Genomic DNA, 23,964 nt, shown 5'->3' with positions numbered 1-23,964 from the left:
CAATATGTCACTTTACCTCTTCATATATATATATATATATATATACATACATATATATATATAATATATACATATATATATATATATATTGTGCATATATGTATATATATATATATATATATATATATATATATATACGGTATATATATATATATGTATATATATATATATATATATATATATATATATATATATATATATATATATATATATATATATATATATATATATGTATGTATATATATATATATATATATATATATATATATATATATATATATATATATATATATATATATATACACACCATATATACTCGAGTATAAGCCGACTCCCCAAATTTTGCCACAAAAAACTTGCAAAACTTAATGACTCGAGTATAAGCCTAGGGTGGAAAATGCAGCAGCTACTGGTAAATTTCAAAAATAAAAATAGGTACCAATAAAAGTAAAATTAATTGAGACATCAGTAGGTTAAGTGTTTTTGAATATCCATATTGAATCAGGAGCCCCATATAATGCTCCATACAGTTCATGATGGCCCCATAAGATGCTCCATACAAAATACGCCCCAAATAATGCTCCATACACTTTATGATGGGCTCCATAAGATGCTCCATATTAAAATATGCCCCATATAATGCTGCACAAATGTTGATTATGACCCCATAAGGTGCTCCATAGACACATTTGCCCTGTATAATGCTCCACAAATGTGGATTATGGCCCCATAAGATGCTCCATACAGACATTTGCCCCATATAATGCTGCACATGGCCCCATACAGATATTTGCCCCCATATAATGCTGCACGAGGCCCATAAGATGTTCCATATAGATATTTGCCCCATATGCTGTTGCTGCAATTTAAAAAAATTACATACTCACCTCTCAGGACCCCGGTACTTGCTATACTCACCTTTCCCATTCCACCGTCGGCGCCGCTGTGTCTTCCCTGTCCTGTCCACTGACGTTCAGGCAGAGGGCGGTGCGCACTAATCGCGTCATCGCGCCCTCTGACCTGAGCGTCAGTGCAGAGGACGCAGAAGACACAGCAGTGCCGACGGTGGAACGGGGAGCAGGTGAATATAGCGCACTGAGTTAAACTCACCTGCTCCTGGCGAAGTCCCTGCACGTCTGTTGCCCGGTACCGACAGCTTCTTCCTGTAGTGAGCGGTCACATGGTACTGCTCATTACAGTAATGAATATGCAGCTCCACCCCTATGGGAGTGGAGTCGGGTCCATATTCATTACTGTACTGAGCGGGTCGATATTCATTACTGTACTGAGCGGTACCATGTGACCGCTCACTACAGGGAGAAGCTGCCGGGGAACCAGGGACGTGCAGGGACCGTGTCAGGAGCAGGTGAGTATTATTACACAGCTCCGCTCCCCCTCCCGACCCCTGGGTATGACTCGAGTATAAGCTGAGAGGGTTACTTTGTCAATGGACAAAATTAAAAAAATAGTGTTTTAATAGCCCATTGGGGCTCAGCGACATTTCGGTTCTACTGAGAACCTTATTCTAGGAGAACCAAAACGTTATTTTTCCGTTTTACCTCAATGGCGTGCTGCCTTCATTTTTTTGCTACTATATTGAAGATCGGTAAATGCCTGAAAGGTTTGGCAGCCGTATATTATATACTGTTTGCTAGTGCTGCTTTCAAATCTCTTCTTTACTTCTTTATACTTCTTACTTCTCTATTCAGGGCTGAGTTGTAATCAGGGTTACCGATTAGGTGCCCACTCAGATTTTTCATGCCACCTGAGGTGAACCCCTAGCTACGCCTCTGACCCAGGTATCATTTTAATCAGTATAACAGTGGCAACATGACAATTTCTGTAGTATACTTAGCAAAATCCTGCTAGCAGGTTCGCTTTATTAAAGGTGTTTTCCTACAAACAAATGTTAATTTTAATCAACAGATCTTGGAATAATAATAACTTCTAAATCTAAATCATAAATGAGCACCTGCTGTGTACTGTGTTACGACTGTGTCTGACCGTGCAGGGACATGGTCTGATCGTACCACAGCTCCTAGGCCGGAAGGGTGGGGGAGAAAAAAGTTACAGCTGGCGATCGCAAATGATTCATTCTTTCAAGTGAAACATTGTTTAAAATCATGCAGTGAAATGTTTTACCTCCAAGAAGAATTGACTGTGATCCTACTCTCTAATTTATTATTTATTTATTATGCTTTGCTTATATAGCGCTATCATATTCTGCAGCACTTTATACACATTATCATCACTGTCCCCATTGGAGCTCACAATCTAAATTCCCAATCAGTATGTCTTTGGAGTGTGGAGGAAACCCGGAGTACCTAGAGGAAACCCACACAAATACAGGGTGGGACTATACAAACTTCTTGCAGATGTTGTCCTTGGTGGGACTTGAACCCAGGACCCCAGTGCTGGAAGGCTAGCCACTGAGCCTGTAATGACTGAATACTCATTTTCTTTCTCCCCTGCCAGGAGCTGTTGATCAGACCATGTTCCTACACGGTCAGACACAGTACACAGCATGGGCACATTTATAAGATTATCTTAGCACAGGTACCTTTAAAGGCCCCGTCTCACATAGCGATTACCAACGATCACGACCAGCGATACGACCTGGCCGTGATCGTTGGTAAGTCGTTGTGTGGTCGCTGGGGAGCTGTCACACAGACAGCTCTCTCCAGCGACCAACGATCAGGGGAACGACTTCGGCATCGTTGAAACTGTCTTCAACGATGCCGAAGTCCCCCTGCAGCACCTGGGTAACCAGGGTAAACATCGGGTTACTAAGCGCAGGGCCGCGCTTAGTAACCCGATGTTTACCCTGGTTACCAAAAAAACCAAACAGTACATACTCGCCTTTCGGTGTCCCTTGCCGTCTGCTTCCTGCTCTGACTGAGCAGCCGTACAGTGAGAGCAGAGCGCAGCGGTGACGTCACTGCTGTGCTGCGCTCTCACTGTACGGCGGCACTCAAGAGCAGGAAGCAGACGGCAAGGGACCTGACGGACACCGAAAGGCGAGTATGTACTGTTTGTTTTTTTTGGTAACCAGGGTAAACATCGGGTTACTAAGCGCGGCCCTGCGCTTAGTAACCCGATGTTTACCCTGGTTACCAGTGAAGACATCGCTGGATCGGTGTCACACACACCGATTCAGCGATGTCAGCGGGACCTCAACGACCAAAAAAAGGTCCAGGCCATTCCGACACGACCAGCGATCTCGCAGCAGGGGCCTGATCGCTGGTACGTGTCACACATAGCGAGATCGCTACTGAGGTCGCTGTTGCGTCACAAAACTAGTGACTCAGCAGCGATCTCGCTAGCGATCTCGCTATGTGAGACGGGGCCTTTATTTAAATACATGCAATTGTAGAAGTTATTATTATTTCAAGATCTGTTGATTAAAATTAACATCTTAATTTGTGGGAAAACCCCTTTAAAGCGAACCTGCTAGCAGGATTTTGCTACGTATACTACAGAAATTGTCATGTTGCCACTGTTATACTGATTAAAATGTTACCTGGGGTCAGAGGCGTAGCTAGGGGTTCACCTCAGGTGAAAAATCTGAGTGGGCCCCTAACCAGTAACCCTGATTACAACTCAGGTGGCGCACTGTAGTCATGGGTATAGGAGAACCTCAACAGATTACTGCGCTGTAACTGAAAAAAATCTCTATACAAAGGCCAATACTGAAATTCATGCTATATGGTGACATATAGTGATAGATGCCAGTCCTGCAGAATACACAAACGCTTACAATACAGTTACAGATAATAACTTACAGGTAACGTTCTTTCTGTTAGTCGTCACTTTTATAGCACACTCAGACCAACATGACAACGGCTGAAGATAGGTCTACAGTTGGAGGACCGGTCACATGGTCTTGGATCTTATATCAGAGCCATTTCTTGATCCACCGGTCTATTTGGACTTTAACAACAGCTGAAGATAGCTCTACAGTTTGGAAGACCGGCTACATGGTCTTGGATGTTCTTTTGTTGATTTTTGGACTAAGATATGACTCATGCTATTAATCACCTAGTTAGCCCATTCACTATTCTAATATCTTTTTCCTCAAGATCATCTTTAGAGTTACATAATTGTTTGTTCTATTTCCATGGTTTGTCCCCTCTTTTTGGCCTCTTGTAAGGATGTAGGTATCTCCCAATTCTTATACACCTTTGGGACAGCTTCAAATTGTAAGTAAACCTATACTTTACATCTGGTTGGTTTTTCAAACCTGGCCTTTTATGGGCCTCTGGGCCTATTCATATGGTTGTGGGAATAATCTTGAGACCATGGACATGTTCCTAGAACACTACGGTCGGTCTCATTAGTATTATTATTATTGGTTAATTTTCCTCTCCATAGTTGATTATATTTTATTTTTACTTTTTTTTTCACTTTTTATTTTTTTATATCTTTTCAGTTTTATTTTCATTTCTATTTCCATGGTTGGTTTTTCATTATTCATTATATATATATTTTCAGTTTACATATTTGCATTATTGGGCTCTTCCTGTTGCTGACTGTTGCTATAACTTATACATTCATGCTTCTGTGGCATACACTTGAACATGTCCTCCCATTCTATTGGGATCTTTCACTCATTATTCTATACAATTTTAGGGGTTTTCCCTTAATTCTCTCTTCTTGTCCCATACATATTTCATATAATCATTGTGACCGTGGCTTGACTATACCTCGGATATATCTTTTTTTCTTGCTGCACAGGACTCCCTGTAGTTGCGCATGCGCTCTTATTTACCTTTTCAGCCCGCACTTCCTGAGTTTGCGCAGGTCTGGCTTAACCACATCTCATTGCTTCCCCTGACAAAACCGTCCCCCCCCCCCCCCCCCCGATATCTTTCTCAGTCTGGACGGGTCACAGGTTGCATCTATTTGGTATTTGTCCTTTTGGGCTTATTTTCTGAGGCCCCTTCCAGGAACCAATACAGCACTCACAGCACAGCCTTCTCTGCTCATAGTGGACTACTGTGGGGTCATGGTATGTAGTGTGGGATTCTAGGTCCACAAGGTCTCTGGTTGGTCTGGGGCTGTCCTATTGACACTCCACCGCCTTGAGCTTAGTACATATATGCTGTATGTTAAAAAGCCATGACATTTATGAGTGTTTAGGGTTCATTGAACGGATTATTGGCGTTATTGTGCTGCAATATTAATTTATGGTGTTTTTGCTATTGAGGGGATATGTTAACCCCTGATTGATGTATTTTGCCCACCTTATTGGGGTTATTCAGCATATAGGGGCGCCCATGTATGTTTTTACTTGTGTTTTAATTAATACGTGTGTTAATAAAGTTTTTTCAACTTTATGATTACAGTGGTTGTGCATATCATACAGTGGTCTTTTCTATTTTTCCTGTTGTCATTGGTTTACCACTGTCATTGCACCCGTTATTTATATTTGTATAGTAGTGCGCCTCATGCATGGTAGTTTACAAACTAACTGAATCTGTCGGGACCTTAGATTTGTTTGTAATTTGACTTAAAGTTGATTCACAGTGGATTGATTCAGTCATCTCTAATAGTAAAAAAAAAGTATACTGCAAGTTTAACATTTCTTTGCAGTGTCCTTAAATAAATAAAGTTTGCTGCGCTTTGCTGTTCAGTAATACAAATGGTATACAGATTCATGCTTGACAGACAGAGGCTGAGAGAACACACTTTGGCCCCAAATTGGTGAATGGGGTACAATGGGAATGTTACACTATAGGTTGGGAAAAGTTTCTGACAGATTATAGCATACAGTGCCTACAAGTAGTATTCAACCCCCTGCAGATTTAGCAGGTTTAATAAGATGCAAATAAGTTAGAGCCTTCAAACTTCAAACAAGAGCAGGATTTATTAACAGATGCATAAATCTTACAAACCAAAAAGTTTTGTTGCTCAGTTAAATTTTTATAAATTTTAAACATAAAAGTGTGGGTCAATTATTATTCAACCCCTAGGTTTAATATTTTGTGGAATAACCTTTGTTTGCAATTACAGCTAATAATCGTCTTTTATAAGACCTGATCAGGCCGGCACAGGTTTCTGGAGTTATCTTGGCCCACTCCTCCATGCAGATCTTCTCCAAGTTATCTAGGTTCTTTGGGTGTCTCATGTGGACTTTAATCTTGAGCTCCTTCCACAAGTTTTCAATTGGGTTAAGGTCAGGAGACTGACTAGGCCACTGCAACACCTTGATTTTTTGCCTCTTGAACCAGGCCTTGGTTTTCTTGGCTGTGTGCTTTGGGTCGTTGTCTTGTTGGAAGATGAAATGACGACCCATCTTAAGATCCTTGATGGAGGAGCGGAGGTTCTTGGCCAAAATCTCCAGGTAGGCCGTGCTATCCATCTTCCCATGGATGCGGACCAGATGGCCAGGCCCCTTGGCTGAGAAACAGCCCCACAGCATGATGCTGCCACCACCATGCTTGACTGTAGGGATGGTATTCTTGGGGTCGTATGCAGTGCCATCCAGTCTCCAAACGTCACTTGTGTGGTTGGCACCAAAGATCTCGATCTTGGTCTCATCAGACCAGAGAACCTTGAACCAGTCAGTCTCAGAGTCCTCCAAGTGATAATGAGCAAACTGTAGACGAGCCTTGACATGACGCTTTGAAAGTAAAGGTACCTTACGGGCTCGTCTGGAACGGAGACCATTGCGGTGGAGTACGTTACTTATGGTATTGACTGAAACCAATGTCCCCACTGCCATGAGATCTTCCCGGAGCTCCTTCCTTGTTGTCCTTGGGTTAGCCTTGACTCTTCGGACAAGCCTGGCCTCGGCACGGGAGGAAACTTTCAAAGGCTGTCCAGGCCGTGGAAGGCTAACAGTAGTTCCATAAGCCTTCCACTTCCGGATGATGCTCCCAACAGTGGAGACAGGTAGGCCTAACTCCTTGGAAAGGGTTTTGTACCCCTTGCCAGCCTTGTGACCCTCCACGATCTTGTCTCTGATGGCCTTGGAATGCTCCTTTGTCTTTCCCATGTTGACCATGTATGAGTGCTGTTCACAAGTTTGGGGAGGGTCTTAAATAGTCAGAAAAGGCTGGAAAAAAAGATAATTAATCCAAACATGTGAAGCTCATTGTTCTTTGTACCTGAACTACTTCTTAATACTTTAGGGGAACCAAACAGAATTCTGGTGGGTTGAGGGGTTGAATAATAAATGACCCTCTGAAAAGACTTTTCACAATTTAAAAAAAAAATAAACAAAGAAATAACATTCTTTTTTGCTGCAGTGCATTTCACACTTCCAGGCTGATCTACAGTCCAAATGTCACAATGCCAAGTTAATTCCAAATGTGTAAACCTGCTAAATCTGCAGGGGGTTGAATACTACTTGTAGGCACTGTAAGTACACAGACACAGTGCCTCATACTGTTCCTCCAGTGACTGGAATCTTAGTCCACTATTAGGGGTGCACTGACATGCTTAGCAGTTTATCTGCTTCATCTCTGCACATGCAGAGTAGTGATTTGATATGAAGCGGTTAATACTATGAGGTCATGAAAAAAAAAACTACTACATATTTAGTAGCTGTAACATGAGGGGAAAGGAGAAAAAGCGATATAGGTAGATATACATCTTCAGTACAAATATGAGGAAGATGGTGGATAGATGTGATGCGGAACTGTAGACAGATAAATAGAAAGATAAGAACATTAAAAAAAAGCAACACTACAATCCGTGTAATCATGCAATGGGACCATGGCCTTACATGATTCCAGCAACAACCTTTTCATGTATGCTGCTCAATAAAACACAAAAACAACTTTGTTGCTAGTCTGGAATTGAAATGCAATGAACTTGGTTCTGCCGGCATTGTGACACCTGCTAAAGCCATTCTTATGCCGTGTGTATTGTGTACACATCAAATATGAATAGGAGTTAGAAGCATCTGACTGCAATGGACTCCTGGACCATTTTATGCTATTTCTGGTCACACAGGACAAGCTGCCAACTCAAAACGAGACTAAAATTGCAGATGATTGAACAAAGAGGGTCAAATTGGTAAAATTCCCAATTCATGAGATAACCCCTTTAGGTTAGAAAGTTCTTTTGTAGATTTCTTCATTTTAATTAATAATATAGTTCAGCATTTTGCACAGACAAAAACTGCTCTTTGCTTTGAATTTACCATTTCTTTATACAAATTGGACACTAACCACCAAGTGAGATGTATCTTCTGTCTTCATATGCCTTAATTTATGATAGCACGGAAATAAGTTTGCCCCAAGTGAGGTTCAAAAACACATCTAATCTGGAGTTCGATCGGTTTTGCAAGTCACAGAAGTGTATTGTTAGGCTATGCTACTTAACAGTACTTTCCTCAGTGTTTGGAATCAGTATTTGTGAGGAAAAACCAGGAATGGTGCCTACAGACAGACAAATGGCATAATGAAAATAGCTGATCTCACAAAATACAAGATTTGTGAAAGTTGCCTTAAAATATTTAATTACCATCATCTTCAGATGCATCTTCGGGATTACTTTCGCTGTCAGCGTCATATCCTTCTTCCTCTCCAAAACTGCGAAACTTGCAACTGTGGCTTTCCTCCGGCTCTTGAGAAATGTTTCCATGCTGTAAAGTCAACTCTTCAGTCTTCTGTACCTACCAGAAGTAAGCCACATTAAAATGAACCTCTATGGCATGGTGTATATTTGCTCATAGCTGTGCCAGCTCTAGTGTACTCCTCTACAACAGCTGCCTATGGGACCACCATTGAGAAACACAAGCGTCTAGTTAGTAGGTAAAATCTTGTTAATTAAATGTTATTGTCGATGTATTATCCTGAATTTAACATGTGAATGGTTTGTATATAAAAAAAAACCAACACACAAATCATATATGGTTTCATATTTCAAATGAAAAAGTACAATAAAAAATACATTCAGTGTGATCATTTTATTATTATTTTAATAGATGACTGGTTGAGACAACACAAGTCAGTTTGAAAGATACCCAGAAAACAAGCAGCCCATAGCAGATCCAAGATTAACTGTTAATGTTGGAAGCAGAAGCCTCTTGTTTTCATCTCTAAGGAACAAAATGGTTAAAATCTAAATTAAAAAGCTGTAATTTTTAGAAGTTCTAGGGTCTAGGCTATAGAGAAAAGTCTCTAACAGGGGACCTTGCTCTCTTAAACATATATGACTAGTAGGTGCATAAACTACACAAAAGGTAGTTAAGGTGTTGATGCTAAGGCTACTTTCACACTTGCGTCGCTTGGCCTCCGTCGCAATGCGTCGTTTTGGGAAAAAAAAGGCATCCTGCAAATGTGCCCGCAGGATGCAGACAACTCACAGAGACCAAAAACAGTTTGTGATACTAGTGCAACTGATGGGTAATCCGGGAGGTAGCAAGTAGAGATTTAACCCCTTAGTGACAGGGCCAATTTTATCAAATCTGACCAGTGTCACTTTATGCGGTAATAACTCTAGAATGCTTCAACAGTTCTCATTGAGATTGTTGATTGTTTTTTTCGCAACACATTGAACTTTCTGTTAATGGTAACTTTGTCAATATTTTCTGCTTTTATTTATAAAAACATCAGAAATTTGTCAAAAAAAATCCCTAGAGAGAAAATATATAGTATAGCATTATGTATATGCACTTGTATACATATACACAGTACTGTGAAAAAGTTTTCGAAGGTGTAAAATAGGGCAGCACGGTGGCTCAGTGGTTAGCACTGTGGCTTTGCAGGGCTGGGGTCCTGGGTTCAAATCCCACCAAGATATGCAAGGAGTTTGTATGTTTTCCCTGTGTTTGTGTGGGTTTCCCCCAGGTTCTAGGGTTTCCTCCCACACTCCAAAGACCTAATGATAGGGAATCTAGATTGTGAGCCCTAATGTGGCCAGTGGCCAGTAAAACAAAATAAAAAATAAAATAAATGCTTCAAAGTAAGAATGCGTAAAAAAGAATAAATATGAATTTTTTGCTTTTTTTGTTCAACAGAACAAATGAATGAACAAAAGTGAAAATATATCAATATTTAGAGTGACCGCTAGTGATGAGCGAGTGTACTCGTTGCTCGGGTTTTCCCAAGCACGCTCGGGTGGTCTCCGAGTATTTGTTAGTGTTCGGAGATTTAGTTTTCATCACTTCAGCTGAATGATTTACAGCTACTAGCCAGCCTGAGTACATGTGGGTGTTGCCTGGTTGCTAGGTTATTCCCACATGTAATCAAACTGTCTAACAGTGGCAAATCATTCAGCTGCTGAGAGGAAAACTAAATCTCCAAGCAGTCATAAATACTCGGAGAATACCCGAGCAATGAGTACATTCGCTCATCAATAGTGACCGCCCTTTGCCTTCAAAACAGCATCAATCTTCTAAATACACTTGCACAGCTTTTAACCCCTTACTGACATCAGACGTATTAGTACAATGTCAGTATTCCCCGCTTTGATGTGGGCTCCAGCGGTGAGCCCACATCAAAGCCGGGACATGTCAGCTGTTTTGAACAGCTGATATGTGCCCGTAATAGGCGCGAGTGGATCGCGATTAACTAGTTAAATGTCACTGTCAAACTCTGACAGCGGCATTTACCAAGCGCTTCCGGCTATTTGTCCGGAAATACGTACACCGGTGATCTGTGGTCGGCACTCATAGCAAGTCTGTAATTCTAGTACATAGAGGCAATCTGAGCATCACCTCTATGTAGAAGGGCCGATTGAGCTATGGCAGCTTCTGGCCTCCCATGTAGGCTATTGAAGCATGCCAAAAGTTAAGGAAAAATGTTTTTTAAAATATATATAAAAAAAAAAAAACATAAAAATTCAAATCACCCCCCTTTCGCCCCATTCAAAATAAAACCTGCACATATTTGGTATCACCGCGTTCAAAGTCGACCGATCTATCAATAAAAAAAAGGATTAACCTGATCACTAAACGGCGTAGCGAGAAAAAAAATCGAAATGCAAGAATTACGTTTTTTGGTCGCCGCGACATTGCATAAAAATGCAATAATGGGCGATCAAAAGATCGTATCTGCACAAAAGTGGTATCATAAACATCAGCTTGGTGCACAAAAAATAAGCCCTCACCCAACCAGAGATCACGAAAAATGGGGACACTACAAGTCTCAGAAAATGGCGCAATTTTTTTTTAGCAAATTTTTGAATTTTTTTTCACTACTTAGATAAAAAAAAGAACCTAGACATGTTTGATGTCTATAAACTTGATACGAACTGGAGAATCATAATGGCAGGTCAGTTTTAGCATTTAGTGAACCTAGCAAAAAAAGCCAAACAAAAACAAGTGTGGGATTGAACTTTTTTTGCAATTTCACTGAACTTGGAATTTTTTTTCCTTTTTCGAGTACATGACATGGTAAAACCAATGGTGTCATTTAAAAGTACAACTTGTCCCGCAAAAAATAAGCCCTCACATGGCCATATTGATGAAAAAATAAAAAAGTTATGGCTCTGGGAAGTACGGGAGCGAAAAACAAAAACACAAAACTGAAAAATGCTCAGGTCATGAAGGGGTTAAACTAAATCCGCAGGGAGGTTGTTCCAAACATCTTGAAAAACTGTGCCAACTATGTGTATATAGGCTTGTGTAAATCCTTCGAACTCTTCGTGTAATTGCAGATTGACCCAATGATGCTGAGATCAGGGCTCTGTGAGGTACATATCATCACTTCAAGGACCCCTTGTTCTTCAGTACACTGAAGATAGTTATTACCTCCTTCAAGATCCACTATGGATATATACATCATGGAGCATGTCATGGACACTAGAGCAGTCTTCAAAACAGAACCGCTCCACAAAGGGCTGTTAACCTTTTAAATGCCCCTTCAATCACAGTCCGTGGCATTTAAGCTCCGTAGTTTGATGCAGATGTTAGTTCAGGCGCCCATTGTTCCCCTGTGACGCAATCAAAGGGAACCGATGGGTTTGCTATGACAGCCAGAGGCTGCTGAAGGCCCCCATGCCTGTCATGTGATGTCTTTTGTGAAGTTCAGTCTGTGGTTTAGTGTCATTGGAGAGTGTCATTCTTACAATAAACATCTGTATCTAGTACTGTAGTATTGCTGTATACAGTAGAAGTTATCACACAGGTTCATGTCCCCTAGGGACTAACAAAGTATAAAATAGAAAAAATGTGAAATTTCAAATCACCACCTTTTACGCAGTTAACAGTAAAGAAATGTTAATAGACGGTACATATCTGGCACAACCATGTCAAGGAAAACCTGATTAACATTAAATTTAGCTACTCAGTAAATGCTGTAAAAACGCAAAAAAAATCAAAAACACACCAAAGTTGCATTTTTTCAATGCAAAGAAAATGTAATAAGGACCAATCAAAACTTAGCATGCCTCCCAAAATTGATAGTAAAAAGTTACAGATCTTGGAAAATGGCAACACACACTATTCTTTTCTCCAGGCCATTTGTACTGAACATATAACACCTTAAAAAAAAACACAATGGCAGAGTTGCATTTGTTTCATAATTTCACCGCACTTCTATTTTTGATGTTTTCCTTTAGGTTGTGTGCTTACAATGAATTTTTCATGGTGCGAATTTTTGTTGCATCCAAAACACAGCTTCAACAAACTGTGCCTGTGGAGGAATTCACTGTACGGGTATCATACTGTCATGCTGTGATGGGGGGACCACTTTTGTTTGCATCATAAACTTACTTAAACTACATGAAAGGCATATGTTAGTGTGTGGAAACCCTAAGCTGCTTCAGTAGGAGAACAATTACTCAGTAAAGGCTGCAAAGTTGCAATATATGCATCTCTGTGGGGGGGGGGGGGGGGGGGGGAGTAGAAATAATGGGGATCGGTAGCAGAAGTTCCATGTACACACCCTGCTGCTTATTTTAATGGGTTAAACAACGTCACAGTTTTATAGATTGATCCGTTCAGGATACAGAAATACCAAATATGTGCACATGACTGCAGTAGTCTCATCTTTGGCTCGAGTCCCCGGACAGATCTTTAACTACCGTATATTTCCTTTGAAACACCAGAGCATTTCAGAGAAAAATTAATCTGGCTGCAATGGTGGTTTGGGCAACGTTAATCAGCTGACAGTTTTGATTGAATAGTGGATTGTGAATGACTCAAATAGAAACTAGTTTGGGATAGCGTTATATAATTTATTTGATCAAAACCCTAAGTAGAAAAAAAATCATGTTTTTTAGCATCTTTTAAACTATTTTTTTTTATATAAGAAAAAAAATTGCTAAAATGTGTGTGCCTTCAATAGCTCTCATGTAGCAATCATGAAGCGGTCTTCCTAATTCTTGAGAAAACTGTGCAGCCCCACAATATTCATTCTCCCTGCCTGATACTGATCTATCTATCAAGGGCAGAAGAAAAAGGAGAAGGGTAGACCTCCCTAAGCTGTAGGTCCCAAAAATGCAAGGAGACACTGGAAGACATTAATATAAGGTCTTATCCGATATGTAATTGGAGAAATAGGAGCGCAGTGATGTGCTCCCCGGGTGTGGTTGTATTAGCCACAACACTTTACGAACTCAGAAAAATGGCAGCTAATGATCCAAGGAGGGATAGCCAGTGGAGAAAAAAAAAGGAGATGGATCTTTGCGGTGCTGCTGACAGCACCACTTTTGGTTTGTCCTGATGAATAAATATGTGAACTTTGGACTACGTTGAGAGAAAAAACTATTCACCTATATTGCAGCCTGGATACTTCCACTTACTCAATGGTAGTATCCATGGCTGTCCTTGGCAGTGCAGCAAAGATCCATCAATCCATTTTTTCTCAACTGTAGGTCCTAAAAAAACAGTTCATGGTACAAGGCACATTGCAGCAGATCAAAGGTTCAAAGAAGCTGCATTACCTCCCAAGACGTTACAGGCATGTGAGCAGTCACGTGTCAGCAAGGAATATGACAGTGTGGAAATGCAATTAACTAATGAATGGAAGTAATATATGGTGCCCTCAGAGTCGTGAGTGTGTGTACGCACATTAGTGCTACTGTCAGCGTAGGCAGAGCTGTGTGTTTGGGCAGCAGAGCAGGGCGAGTATGAGAATGCATAGGCATCATATAAACCTTAACAGGACACGGATTTTAACCCCTCCACTTATTTACATCACCAGGGAAGTTTTAATTTGAAGGTAACAGAAGTAGGATATACAGATGCAAGATTTCAAAATATCTGTATGTGACATTTGGTATTATAAAAAAATAGAAACGACTGTAGCCGACAGTTCCCTAACTTACTAGATCATGGGTCAATTTCTAAAAGGGCCTTAAGAAGTGGTAATCAGGATTCTCAGATTTACAGTATCTTAAAGTGCGATATTGTTGTTCTGCAATATCCTTTCGATTTGATATTGGTGTTGTCACTAATAATATTTCTTGATGTTGTTAATGTTTAGAATCCTTGTCATTCTATTTTGATATTATTCGCGATAATGGTGTTTCTCACTCATATTTTTTCCCATTTTTTATATCTAACCGTGAAGCGCATCTTATACTAAGGTGTGTTCTATAGTCCCAAAAATACAGTACCTGCATAAAAAAGTGAACATTTCTAGAATAAAAAATGCATAAAAAGAATCCTGCAACAACAATCAACAAACAACATTAAAATCAATTGACTCAAATTAGAACGATTAGACTTAAATAAGCAGCTAAACTGTGACTGGTTCTGATGGACCAAAATATGTTTCACTGAAATTGGTTAAGTCCTCACTTTTCTTCACTACAATGCCTGCACAATTATTAGGTAATTGGTCTTTTTAAGGATTAACGTTACTATTGAACAACTACAGTGCGGCTCCAAGATGGCCAACTGGCCAACGTGCTAAGCAGGCGCTGGTAAGCCTCCTACACTGCCTGTCAGATCGCTGATCTGATACAGTGCTAGGCAAAGCGATCTGACGTTATATAGTGATGTCCCACCCTGGGATAATGTAACAAAGTTAAAAAAAACTGTATAATTGCCCCTACCCCAAAAGAAATGCATGAATTGCTGGTTTTTGCTCATTCTGCCTCTTAAAAATTGGAATAAAAAGCTATCAAAAAATGTCATGTGCCCAAAAACGGTACCAATAAAAACGACAACTTGTCCCGCAAAAAACAAGATCTTACATGACTCTGTGGGCCAAAAAATATAGAAAAATTATAGCTCTCAAAATGTGGTGATGCAAAAACTATTTTTTGCAATAAAAAGCGTCTTTTAGCGTGTGACAGCTGTCAAACATGAAAACCCACTATATAAACCCGCTATAAATAGCAAATCAAACCCCCTTTATCACCGCCTTAGTTAGGGAAAAATATTAAAATAAAAAAATGTACTTATTTCCCTCATTTAGGGGTTAGGGTTAGGACTAGGGTTAGGGTTGAGGCTAAAGTTAGAGTTAGGGTTGGGGCTAGAGTTGGGGTTAGGGTTTGGATTACGTTTACGGTTGGGATTAGGGTTGAGATTAGGGTTAGGGGTTTGTCAGGGTTAGGGATGTGGTTAAGGTTATGGTTAGTGTTGGGATTAGGGTTTGGGGTGTGTTGGGGTTAGGGTTGGGATTAGGTTTAGGGCTGTGTACGGGTTAGGGGTGTGGTTCGGGTTATGGTTAGGGTTGGGATTAGGGTTAGGGGTGTGTTGGTGCTAGGGGTGGAGTTAGAATTGGGGGGTTTCCACTGTTTAGGAAATCAGGGGGTCTCCAAACGTGACATGGCGACATGATCTTAATTCCAGCCAATTCTGCGTTGAAAAAGTAAAACTGTGCTCCTTCCCTTCCGAGCTCTGCCATGTGCCCAAACAGTGGTTTAACCCCACATATGGGGCATCATCATACTCAGGTCAAATTAGACAACAACTTTTGCAGTCCAATTTCTCCTTTTACCCTTGTGAAAATAAAAATTTGGGGGCTAAAAGATCATTTTTGTGAAAAAAACATGATTTTTCCTTTTTACGGCTCTACATTATAAACTTCTGTGAAGCACTTGGGGGTTCAAAGTGCTGACCACACATCTAGATAAGTTCATTAGGGGGTCTACTTTACATAATGGTGTAATTTGTGGGGGGTTTCTACTGTTTAGGCACATCAGGGGTCTCCAAGCGCGACATGGCATTCGATCTCAATTCCAGCCAATTTTGCATTGAAAAGTCAAACGGCTCTCCTTTTCTGAGCTCTGCCATGCGCCCAGTGGTTTACCTGCACATATGGGGTATCAGCTTTATCAGAACAAATTGTATAACAACTTTTGAGGTCCAATTTCTCCTGTTACCCTTGGTAAAATAAAATAAATTGGATCTGAAGTACAAAAATTTTTTAACATTCCAAAAATTCCTGTGAAGCACCTGAAGGGTTAATAAACTTGCTGCGGGAGATCCAGCGACGAAATAAGGTGCTGGCCTTCTAGCTCCGACCAACGATATCACAGCAGGATCCTGATCGCTGCTGCGTGTCAACCACAATGATATCGCTATCCAGGACGCTGCAACGTCACGGATCGCTAGCGATATCGTTGTTAAGTTGTTCAGTGTGAAGGTACCTTTAGGGTTATTGTTTGTTTAGTAAGATAATAATTAATTAATAAGGACAATTCTCTCCACAGAGGAGCAATCTTAGGACAATCCCAAAAGGTATGCACCAGATCTCCAAGGCCGCAGCCTCTCCAACACTCAGGTGAAACATTTGGGAACATCATAGCTAGCTTTCCAGGGGTGTAAAACCACCTTGATATTATTTTGGAAAAGGATTCATGTAGGGAAGCGCAAGTGTTAGACGAGTAAGTTTTTTTTTTAAGGCTGATTGCCATTGCTCACAGGTGACCGATATTTTAAGGTCTTTCTCCCAATTCAGCATAGCTGTTGTTTAGTCAAAGACTAGGTCTAGATTAAAGGCTTTGCATATGTTTTTTGATTTCCAGTAAATTTTGTTATTTTGGTTGCATAATAATTGACTTGTAAGTTCTGTTACTAGAGATTTTTCTCTCAAAAGGTGCAGAATATGTGGTTGTATTCGAGTTAAATAATCGAAGTCCTGGTTATGAAAGTCATGTTGTTCTATTAGTACTTTTTTAGTTTTAAATTCTTTGCCATTATGTAGGTCCTTAATTTTATTTATTTTTTTTGTTAGTTTTCCAGGAATCCGAGGTTGGTTTCCCTATTATCAGGCTAATGAATCTTAGGATTACATCCTTAATATTGTCATATCTATTGCTCTTTTTTGGGGGGGGTTGAGTGTTCGCCAAGCATTTCCATGCCATAAAAAACAGCTTGTAACGTGGGTGATGAGACAGTCGTTGAATCGGGATAAAGTAAGTGATCGAGGATCAACTTTTATAGAGGGATATTATTATTTTGACTCAATTCAATATCAACCCATAATGGAGTTTTGCCCCCTTTAATTCAGTTAATGGATTGTCTAAGGAAGTTTGTGTGGTAGTAACTGACTAGATTTGGGACTGACAATCCTCCTATTAATTTATTTTAAACCAGTGTCTTGTAGGCGCTCATAGCTCTTTTTTGGTTTCATACAAAACTATTCAGTTGAGTTTGTAATTTTTTTAGGAACCTTGTTGGGAAGATCAACAGAATGGCTCTGAAAAGCTTAAAGGTGACTATTCTTCTTACCCAATAAATTTTGTGCTTGGATAAGTTCTTCAACTCTGCTTGTGTATTCCTGATAATTTTTGTCAAGTTTAATTCACTTGTTTTCTTAAGGTTTCTTGCAAGATCAATACCCAAATAAGTAAAGGCTTCCTTCTCCCAATCAAATGTTGGGAAGCTTTTAATTTCGTTAATTGTAAGGATACTTATGAAAAACTCCAATAGTTTTGATTTTGCTACGTTGACTTTATAATAGGAGACGTATGAAAATTCTTGGATGCAATGGGATGGGTTGGACAGACTGAGGACAATGTCGTCAACGAATAAGCCTATTTTATATTCGCTAGAGTCTACATGAATGCCTTTTATTAATTTATTGGCTCTTATATATTCCGCCAATGGATCCATGACTGATTAGTTGTGTGTTAAATCCAAATTTTGACAGCGCAGCTGTTAAGAAGTCCCAATTGATCCTGTCAAATGCCTATTCTGCTTCTAAGGCCAGTAACATCAAGGAGGTTTTGCTATTTTTGATGACATTTATCAGATTGAGGATTCTTCTTGTGCCGTCTGTTTGTCAGCCTTCTACGAAACCCAATTGGTCTCTGTGGATAATATCTGGTAATATGTTTCTTAGCCTATTTGCGATAATTTTAGCATATATTTTCACATCAGTATTTATTAGCGATATAGGTTTCTTTTCACCATTTCTATATCCCCCTTAGTATTCGAGATTAAAGTTATAGTGTAGCAATCACAAGTTGTGGAGGCTTTGTTGAATACTTCTACCAAGTGTGGCACTAATTGTACTACAGTGCGCAGGCGCCGGAAAGGTCAGAGAGGCCCGGCGCCTGCGCACTGCAGTACTTTGCTCTGCCTTCAACAGGGCAGACAAAGTACGCCTGCGCCAGAGCTACGGCATGAAGACCAGAAGAGGACGTCATGGAATGAAGATAGGAGGCGCCGAAGCGGACCTGAGACACCCATCCGACACGACCGCAGCGGGACCGCCCCTGGGTGAGTATAATCTAACCTCTTTTTCTCCTCTTTCACGTAACATCGGGGGCTTATCTACAGCATTATATAAGGATTCACCTTTTTTCTCTAGAATTTCTATTCTTTTATCATTTTTGTCCAATCTAAGGTTGATTGAATCAAGATTTTCCTGTAGGAGTTTGGTGTGTTTGGTCTAGAGTGGATTCTAGATTGCTATTTAATGCAAGTACTAAGTCTCTGACAAATTATTCTGATGCCCCTTTTTCAGTTGCATGAATGTTATCAATTTTAGTATAATTTTTCTAAGTGGACACTGTAGGATCTTCCTCTAGCCTTGATCTATTTTTGTCAGGACTACTTATTGGGGATGTTTCATAGAATTCCTCCTCTGACTCTGAAAGGATTTTCCCTCCTGCTTTATTATCCTTTCTTTTGTGTTTTTTGGTTACACTGGTGTCCATATCAGAGGATTGGCTTTTATCAATATTGTCCAACTCCTGAAGCATTTTATGTGTTGTATCATCCTTTTTGGTTTCCTCTGTTTAAGGAGATGATGGTGGGTTTATGCAGAAGGCTGAGTCTAACTGAGGCCCTGATTTCTGTGTGGGGCGGTTTTTATTTCTGTTTGCACTCATTTTTAAGGATAGATCTCAGTTATTACTGACAATCAAATACTAGGAGGTTATGAAAGGATATACAATAACTAGAATTAACAGATGCTTATATGTCTGATCTCCTTATATATAAAATACAACAAAAATGAAGGAAGCCACAAAATAATATATACTTAGTCTGTTGGTATGGAAGTTGTAGGCAACTTTCTCAGTAAATAGCAGATCTATCTGTGTATAGGTAGATTCTTGAGACAGGGCTCAGTATTCCTTTGCCGTATTAAGTTAGGAGTTGAAAGGGAGATAGGTAGGGGGTATGTTAGTGACAGAAGCGATAAACAGCTTGTGTGTAGTGTTATATTTCCCTTATGTGGCTGAGGTTATAGTTGGGATAGCCACTAGAGACCACAATGATGATTTATTTGGTAGGTTTTCCAAGGGGATATTCCAATCCCCGTCTCATAAGGATCAAAGCTGTAGAGATCTCACAAGCATCAGTGCAACAGGGACTGCTGTTCCTGCTTACACAAAGCACCGGTTCTTCAGCTTTTCTTATGCCGCTGTTATCGTGTCGCTGTATACTTTCTAGTCCGAGGGCCTGTCTTTTAATGCAGTGGAGAGTCGGTGGGTCAGTGTCTCTTAAATGAGCACAGCGACGACTTCGCGGCTTATGTGAGAGGCGGATTGATATCTCCACCTAATCTGGCCGCGCGGCATCTACCTGAAGGGGAGATGAGGTTCGGCTTTCAGATGTCCCTCCGCCGGATGTCGCAGTGATTCTGGAGCGCCGAACGCTTCTCCGGTGGGTCTTGCAGCAGCTCCGGTGGGTCCAGTGATAAGTCAGGCTTTACTGGGGAGGATCTCCTTAGCCTTCCTGTCCGGTGGAGGGTCAGCGTATTTGTACGCGCAGTGTCTCAGGCCCTTTGTGATGGCGGATCCCTGTATACAGATATAGTGCACCGCTTGCTGTTCTCTGTGGGTTCTTCATGACCAAATGAGCCTGGAAATGTTGGTTCCAATCCAGGGGGAGTACTTTTGTAATTAGTTGGGGTTGTATCGTTGCTGCAGTATGGCCGCCTTGGCTGAGTAGCATCGTTTATGCAAATCTTCAAAGGGATGGTGTGGTGCTATAAACCCAGTTAAGTTGGGTATCCCTGGAATCTGTGAAATCTCAGAAGTCCACTAGAAATGTTCTCAGGTCGATGGGGGTATTTCTTTAGACGCAGAGATATCGTTTTTCAGATGGACGTCTGGAGCCCAGAAAAGAAACCTCTACACCATCTTGTTGCTGGCCACGCCCCCCACATCAGCATTTGTAAACCAGGAGTGGATCAAAAATGCAGAAGTGATCCACGTCTTTCTATTATACTTTTTGTTTAATTGTTCCTCTCCTGATTTTGGCTTACAAATACTGATGTGAAATACTGACCAAAATACTGCCGTGTGAACACAGCCTTCAGAGAATATTTTGGTGCGCATAATTATTGGACAACTGTGCAGAAATATTATGTAACTAAATGAAAAATATTTTTCCAACTCAATTGTTAATTTCATCTCTTAACCCCTTCCCAACATTTCCAGTATATATACGTCACAGTCAGGAAATACTTCCAGACCAAAGTAGTATATATACACATCATGCCAATCTCCCACGCACAGGAGGCTGTGCGCGGGCAATCACCGTCAGGTGTCAGCTGATTTTAACAGCTGACACCTAGTACTCTATGCCAAGAGTGGTGCCCACAATGCTCACGGCACTTTAGCCCCTTCGTGACCAAGCCAACTTTTTTAAATCTAACCAGTCACTTTATGTGGTAATAACTCTGAAACGCTTCAACATATTCCATTGATTTTGAGGTTGTTTTTTCGTGACACATTGTACTTTATAATTGTAAATTTAAGTCGATTTTATGTGTTTATTCTACAAATATGAGAACGTTTACAAAGATTTAAAAAAACAAATTGCAATTTTCAAACTTTGACTATCCCTTTAATCCAGATGTTCATACCACACAAAATCATCAGTTAACATTTCCCACATCCCTGCTTTACATAAGCACCATTTATAAAATGTAGTTTTATTTTGTTAGAATCTTAAAAGGTTTAAAAATGTAGCAGTAATTTTTATTGTTTTCAAGGAAATTTGCAAAACTTATTTTTTTTAGGGACCTGTTCAGTTTTTAAGTGACTTTAGGGGTCCTATATACTGGAAAACCCCAAAAGAGGTTCCCTTTTAAAAATAGCATCCAACAACATAAAATTGCTTTCAGGTAGTTTATTAACCCTTCATGTGCATAGGGAAATCCCTGAGAGCTGTGCAAAGCTGCAGAATCACAAAGTGCAATGTGCTGAAAAAGTGACTCAGGGAAAAAAAAAATATATCAGAAGAAGATACTATTAGAGCATTATACCTTAGGGTCCCTCACTGTCCTGTAAGCGCACACACACCCGACGCGCGTTTCAGAAATCACTTCATATATTTTTTATATTTGTTATATATATATTTTTTTTTACTTTTTTCTGGCACAATGACATAAGAATTTCAGGGAATTGCCTATATTCCTTAAAAGGGAATCATTACCTTGCACGTGCCCATTGGTGGCACTTATAAGAATTGTGTTTATGGGTTTACTTTTATTATACATACTGTCCTGATTCGCACAACAGTCTGTTTTATTTTAAAAATTATTTTTTTATTTTTTTTCTGTATTGCTACTATTAGTTAATAAAGATATTATTTTATAATCCAGTTTGGTCTCCCTGGTGCATCCATAATACTGGTGTTTGGGTTTGTTTCTGGTCATGAGTGGTTTCCACTTTTCTTTCTTGTTTTAACACCTAGGGCAATCACTACTATTATTATATATATTAATTTTATTGTTTTTAAAAAATCTTTTATCTAATATATAATTGTCTAAGGGATACTTCCGTCTTTCTGTCCTCAACTTCCGTAACGGAAATCCCGCATCGTTGATTGGTCTCGGCAGCTGCCACTCATGGCTGCCGCAACCAATCAGCAACTGCCACAGTCCGATTAGTCCCTCCCCTACTCCCCTGCAGTCAGTGCCCGGCGCCCGCTCCATAATCCCCTCCAGTCACCGCTCACACAGGGTTAATGGCAGCGGTAACGGGCCGCGGTGTAACGCACTCCGTTACCACTGCTATTAACCCTGTGTGTCCCCAACTATTTACTATTGATGCTGCCTATGCGGCATCAATAGTAAAAATATGTCATCTTAAAAATAATAATAATAAAAAAAAAAACCTGCTATACTCACCATCCGCCGCCTTTCCTGCTCCTCGTGACGCTCCGGTGACCGCTCCATTCAAGCGGCAGGTTCCGGTGGCAAGGATGGTATGCGAGAAGGAACTGCCATGACGTAATGATCATGTGACCGCGTGTCATCACAGGTCCTGCTAGAGGGACCTGCCATGACGTCACGGTCATGTGACCGCGACGTCATCACAGGTCCTGCGCTCATACCAACCCTGGGACCGGAAGCTGCCGCGTGCACCGCACACAGGGCCAGGACTTCAACGGGCCTTCGGAAGGTGAGTACATGTTTATTTTTTATTTTAAGGCTGTATACTACGTGGCTCTGTGCGGTATACTCCGTCGCTGTGCAATATACTACGTGGCTGGGCAATATACTACGTGACTGGGCAATATACTACGTGACTGGGCAATATACTACGTGGCTGGCCAATATACTACGTGGCTGGGCAATATACTACGTGGCTGGGCAATATACTACGTGGCTGGGCAATATACTACGTGGCTGGGCAATATACTACGTGGCTGGGCAATATACTATGCAGCGCCCCAGAGTCTGGTCGTTGCAGTAACGTCGCTCTTCCACCAGAGGGAGTGATGGTACGTCTGATTGCACTAAAAGAGTTCACCTTGCAGGCATCACAGACACTCATTACACTTCACACTCCGGCCGCCAGGGGGAGCAAAAGGTCCTATCTACTAGGCCACTCCTCACACATGGGTAAAACTGGGGGTTGGAAAGGAAGTTAGGAAGAAAGTAGCTGGGGAGAGTTCGAGAGAGGACCTGTCAGGGGTGGGATCCTGAAAGCGGACTAGCACAGACAGATCGTTACGGAGCCGTGCCTGTGCCTTATAGCGGCAGACTCCTAAGAAAGGACAGAAAGCAAAGTATACTGTGGAGAAGTGAGAAACGGGATCACAGCACAAAGGAGATAGAACCAGAAGGAGTCGTGCCTCAAGATCAGCAACATCCTTCTGAGGCGCGTAGCCGGCGGCCGGAACGCCGAGGTAATAGACTCTACGCATTAATTTGAACTACGGCAGGGCAGTTAACTTTAGGTTGGCTGTCTCACCTTTTACACGTAATGAAGACAACGGAGGCAATTGTGGGAGAGGGGCGTCTCTAGAGTCCCTATAAAATAACTCCAGGCCTACCCCGTCATACGGGTGCGTCCTATCCATATCATCTGGGGGACGGAGAGAGAACAGAAACATACACGACAGTTGTGAGGACTATCCCGTGGTGCTCAGCAGGGAAGTACTACAACACACAGGCGCTGGTAGGAAGGCCACTGATTTCCACCTGTAAAAGGAAACTCTGGATGTGCCTTCGGACCGGCCGGTCTCAGCCAGCCCTGTTAGCAGTGCTCTGGATTGCGGATGCCGAAGCCTTCAGTAAAGAGGTAAAGAGACTGCAACCCTGTGTCTTCGTTATTTACTGCGACCTACACTGTCACTTACATCTTTAATTGGGCGCCCCTTAGCAGGGCCACGGACCGGGTCAGGCCACCGTGACATCCCCAGAA

The 23,964-nt window shown here is 41.0% G+C and overlaps 1 protein-coding gene across 1 annotated transcript in view; it reads right to left on the bottom strand.

Moving 5' to 3' along the window:
- The window catches only part of LYST (lysosomal trafficking regulator), a 591,077-nt gene that overhangs the window by 477,494 nt on the left and 89,619 nt on the right, over positions 1-23,964 (bottom strand). Inside the window, exon 7 of the mRNA XM_077289098.1 lies at positions 8,473-8,623. Within this exon, the coding sequence (XP_077145213.1) occupies positions 8,473-8,623 (151 nt within the window). The remainder of the gene's footprint in view (positions 1-8,472; positions 8,624-23,964) is intronic.

This window comes from Ranitomeya variabilis, chromosome 2 (genome assembly GCF_051348905.1).
Source record: "Ranitomeya variabilis isolate aRanVar5 chromosome 2, aRanVar5.hap1, whole genome shotgun sequence".
Taxonomy (NCBI): domain Eukaryota; kingdom Metazoa; phylum Chordata; class Amphibia; order Anura; family Dendrobatidae; genus Ranitomeya; species Ranitomeya variabilis.
Note: the sequence above shows the minus strand (reverse complement) of the source record. Positions and strands in the feature narration are given on the sequence as shown.